This window comes from Vanessa tameamea, chromosome 8 (genome assembly GCF_037043105.1).
Source record: "Vanessa tameamea isolate UH-Manoa-2023 chromosome 8, ilVanTame1 primary haplotype, whole genome shotgun sequence".
In the NCBI taxonomy this organism is placed as follows: Eukaryota; Metazoa; Arthropoda; class Insecta; order Lepidoptera; family Nymphalidae; genus Vanessa; species Vanessa tameamea.
This window is the reverse complement of record NC_087316.1, coordinates 4,500,516-4,505,476: the sequence shown is the minus strand read 5'-3', so window position 1 is coordinate 4,505,476 and position 4,961 is coordinate 4,500,516. Positions and strand designations below refer to the sequence as shown.

Sequence of the window (4,961 nt, the reverse complement as noted above, 5' to 3'; positions counted from 1 at the left end):
TCCTTTGATAATTTGACAATTGACAATAATTGTCAGTGACACTGACAAATTATTTTCTAAACTATACCTATCGTCTTCGAAAAGGCAAAATTGTTTTACATACAGCCCAGAATATGTTTTTAGTTATATTTTTTCTGTTGTCGTGTTATCTTCATTTTGTATATATTATCGATTACAAGTTGATGTAATTGACTTGGCTATTATAAAGAAAGAAAGGATGTCTAATTATCGAAAAGCAATAAATTTACCCTTGGATGCTTATGAAGCATTACAAAACGACTTTAGGAAGTTAATGAGATCTGATATGAGTTCCCGCTTAAGGACGTATGTCTTGAGTCGAGTTTATAAAGTACTAATAAGAACTATTGGTATAATATATAGACCAATTTTGCTAAGCATTATCAAAATATAAAAAGGTAATTTGACCAATTTTTATGACAAATACTTATACTTTTATTCAATTTAAAGGGTATTAGAGAAAGATTTTATATGTTCTTAAATTTTTCTTAGTCAAATTTTTTTTTTCATTTTTCCAAGACTATTTAACAAAATAGACCATAGTATAACCTATTGCCACTTTTGCCAATTTTGTTCTCGACGGTACAAAACATTTCAAAACTTTTGACATTTTGTCACCATATTACTAAATTAGGGATGGTAATTCTTTCGAAAAAGATCGATTTTTAGATCGATTCGAATCGTGACCTGACGAATCGATCCACAAAAATATCGAGGTCTAAAAGATCGATTTCCAAAAAATCGATCTTTTTTCAAATTTGCTTTTACAATGTAAGTATAAATCAATTTTATTAAACACAAGACAAAAAACAAAACAACGATCTTTTAATCAGTAAAATCAGGGAATTCGATAATAACAATTATTTTTATTTCCATATCAAAGTATCAGATCAGGTAGAAAACAAGACATTATTTTAAAAATTGATTGTTCACAAAACAAATAGTTTAATTTAGCTTATAGTTCCCAATGCTTAATATCTAAACTTTTTAAAAACAAACATAGAACAGATGATCCCACAATACTCATCATACATCATGGCTATTGAGTGAACATGGTGATAAATAGAGTTTTTTTGTTCTTGCCAGTAAAGTATAGGATCATACTTCAGTGCACAACTGCCTACGATAAATAATGTTTGAATTCTTCATTTAAGCCTTGACTTTCCTGTGCAAGTGAATTACACATAGAAAGTTGCTTTTTCACCAACATCTTATGAAAATCCCAAATTCCTTTATTCATATCATTATCAGTACCATCTATAGCATCGACTTCCTCAATATTATTTTGTGAAAGTTGTTGCAGAGTAATATCTGAAATTGTAGTGTTGATTCTATTTATCGCTCGTGAACAGGCTACATGGTCAGTAAAATGACTTTTTTTAAATCTAGGATCTAAAATGGTCACAGCAGCCAACAAATGAACTTGCTCGACACTCCCAAATCTTTTCTTTAAGCCGTCTACAATTAAAGTTCTTTAAAAAATGAGGAGCGCTTTCCTTACGTACTCTCAATTAGTTATTATTCCGCAACAAACACTACATAAAAATTTGTATTTATTTCGCTAGTCACAGTATGTTTAATAAGCAAACAGTCACGCAATCAAACAACAAATGAATGAATGATGACGTAATGACAATCACAGCACAGATACAAAAAGTCAAAGATTATAAACGTAATTTTCTTTTTATTGAAGAGAAGTGAGGCGAAGTAGACTAAAGACACAGCCATCTCGCGAGATTTCGAATAATTAATCGGCAGCCGGCAGCACTCTTGTAATACCGGCACCTTCAACTAATGGTATGGTTTATACCAAAACAGAAAAAATCGAATGTCGATTTTAAAGGGTGATGTATCGATTCAATGAATCGATCTAGTACTACATATCGATTAAAAAAATCTCGAAAAATCGAACTTTCGATTAATCGATCTCAGATCGCCATGCCTATGCTAAATATAAAGGCACGATTTGTCAACACTGAATTACCGATTACATTACAGAAATAAAATAAAAAGTTAAGTGAATGACAACAAACATTCACATGTAAATTGCTTGAATAGGTTAGAATTTAAAAAGAATACATACATTGTATTTAAACAAAACAAAAAAGCAATATGGTGGATCATAATTTAATTAAAAAGCTTTCTTTATCTTTTTTTAAAGGCCTACATTGCAATCTGAAAGTAAGTTCATCTTAAAAAAATCATGAATAATAAGTACCTGTACTTACCTAAACATTTTTGAATTAAATCTTAAAATTAATTAATTAGCTACATTTTTCAGCCCGAAGAAATAAAAAAAATGACTTGGGAAAATCAAGACTTATTTTTAAAGCAAACCGTAAAAACCGCTCTTTTTAAAAAATACCCTTGCCATCGAGATTTTTGTGTCCGCTTTTTTAAAATGCTAATACAATCATTAGAACCTGAACAAGAAGTCCATGACGATATGTATACATTCCTATGTAATATCATGAAAACCTCCATAAATGATTTTTGTTACCGCCACTATGTAGTTGGGAATGATTTTAATAATATAATAACCATCAAGGAAACAAAAAACATGGTACTTAATGGGACTACTGGCTTAAAGACTTGGGAGGTAAAGATAAATATGTACTCCAAATTAAGTATTATTATTACTAGTAGTAAGAATTAAAATACTTCAATTATTATTTTAGGCTGCTCTTATGCTATCAGATTGGGCTTTGTGTCATAAAGAAACATTTTCTAACAAGAATGTTCTTGAACTAGGGTCTGGCGTTGGATTCACTGGCATAACTGTTGCTAAACTATGTGATATAACATCCATGATAATGACTGATTGCCATTCAGATGTATTGAATACAATGAATAATAACATTCAAGTAAATTTATCAGATTTTTGTTTGAAAGAAAATATTAAAACAAATATGTACACAAACGGAGGCAAATCAATAGGTTGGATATTTTTTATAAATAAAAATTGTATGTATGGGCTATTTAAAATGTTCTTGTGTAATCTCTAATACTGAATAACATATTTAGGTGTCATGTTGTTGGATTGGAATGATACGGAAGAATTATCATTACCTTATATACCAAATATTGTTATTGGAGCTGATATAGTATATGACCCATCAATATTGCAGTCATTGTTAAATGTACTTTTAATGATCCACAAGATAAATAATAATGTAGATATATACATAGCCAGTGTCATACGAAATCAAGATACATTTAATGAATTTCTAAAGGAACTAGGTATGTATCCATTAGGTTATATATTGATAATAACTTAATATCATTCAACTTTTTAAATTTTTTTGTTTTCTTTTCAGAGTTGAAATGTTTTAAACATGAGGAGATAAATTTATCCAATAATGGATTAATAGATTGGGATAATTCTATCAATAGATGTTTGTTAAAAATAAATAAAATATCATAGTGTCTATGTTTTCTTAATATTCCTTTTTTAAACATAGGTACACATATTAATTAGTAATGGCTTACTTTTGTCATCATAATTATTATTTATTTCCTTACTATACTGAGATTTTTGTTTTTAAAATTGTGAAACCGTTGCGTTTTCTAATATTCTTTAATTTTACAATAATTTCGGCCACGGCGACTAATCTCAAGGGCGATGGACGCAGTAAATAAATATATGTAGTGCACAAATGTGTGCAAATACAGGTACATTAGCTTTACTGTAATAATCCGACGGTAATAGGCCCCGTGCGCATCGCATGTGGCGCCGCCCTCGCGGCTCATTCGGAAAGTTAGTAGATGCCCGTGTGATTATGATTCCAATCGATCAAACGTTTCGTGGTAGAAAAGAGACTTTCTATCGTAGCACCTTTTTTATATTTTTAAACCTGACTCTTCTTTGGTTGATTCCAAACTTGTGGCGGATCAGTTTTCGAATTTGAACTTTCATTGTTAATGAAAATGGCAACAGCAGCGACGTGCTTACACCCTCGAAGCGATAAGCCGGCCTTGCAGCCACACTGCGTCCTGGATTTTGTGCGGTCCCCATTCAACTATAAAAATTAATTCTTATTATTATAGCAATAAAATAGTGGAAGAGTTAAAAAGCCAAGCGACAAAGAAATTGATCCTATGAAATATTCAGTGTTCACTGGATACAAAAAAATATCGAATGGGTCATTAATTTAGAGTTATGAACAAAACAACACAAAAATTATATTTTTAATCACACAAGGACCACAGCACCAGTGCCATATATCATGCTTTGAGGAAAACGAAAGAGCAAAGCATTAACTTATTAGTGCCTCTTGCACTAGTGAAATTGCTATGAAACTAGAATCTACAATTACTCTAAAAATACTTATTTAGTTTGACTGTACGATCGTGCATATTTGCTTCAACGAGTTGTTATCCTTATACAAGTAACTGTAAAAATTCATGATTTAGTGTCGTTTGCATAAGATCTTAATAATACAATTTACAATAAAAAAAATTTTTTTCATATACCTTCAACGTAACATCGTACGGAGGGTTTGTTACCCTAGTTTGTGGCAAATATTTTCCCTCGATGATACGTTTACCATCTACATCGATAATTTCTCTCACGTTGGAGACATGCCTGCTTTCGAATAGTTTTTTACCTAAAATTCAATTCAATAATAAGCGGCAACACATTCACTCGGAAGGGTTGGATTTCTAATTTTTTTTTTGGTACATTACGTACCTTTTGATATCGATTTTGCACGAAAAAAATGTAAATAGATTGATTGAAAACCACATTGGATTATCGTCGAGGTCATAACGTTAATTATTTTCGATTAATAATGACCTCGAAGTACGTATGAATCATATACTACTTGGGAAGGCGCCAGTCAGCTGGGCATCTACGTATTGTCACCACTGTTCCGCGAGATGGCGCAACAGTAGGCGCATCGCGAGACGCACGGAATATCCAACAGGACTGAAAAAAGTTCAGG

The 4,961-nt window shown here is 31.3% G+C and overlaps 1 protein-coding gene across 2 annotated transcripts; it reads left to right on the top strand.

The window, feature by feature from the left end:
- The first annotated feature begins 1,965 nt into the window (after positions 1-1,965).
- Positions 1,966-3,452, top strand: LOC113400121 (protein-lysine N-methyltransferase EEF2KMT). Of its 2 annotated transcripts, none has more exons than XM_026639569.2 (5): positions 1,966-2,199; positions 2,300-2,617; positions 2,697-2,955; positions 3,043-3,258; positions 3,336-3,452. In XM_026639569.2, exons 1-5 carry the CDS (start codon positions 2,131-2,133, stop codon positions 3,440-3,442), a joined length of 969 nt encoding a protein of 322 aa, XP_026495354.2. In that variant the 5' UTR covers positions 1,966-2,130; the 3' UTR covers positions 3,443-3,452. The 2 variants fall into 2 exon arrangements, with proteins under 2 accessions (XP_026495354.2, XP_064071587.1); XM_064215517.1 differs by having other exon boundaries at positions 1,978-2,199; positions 2,287-2,617.
- The last annotated feature ends 1,509 nt before the right edge of the window (positions 3,453-4,961 follow it).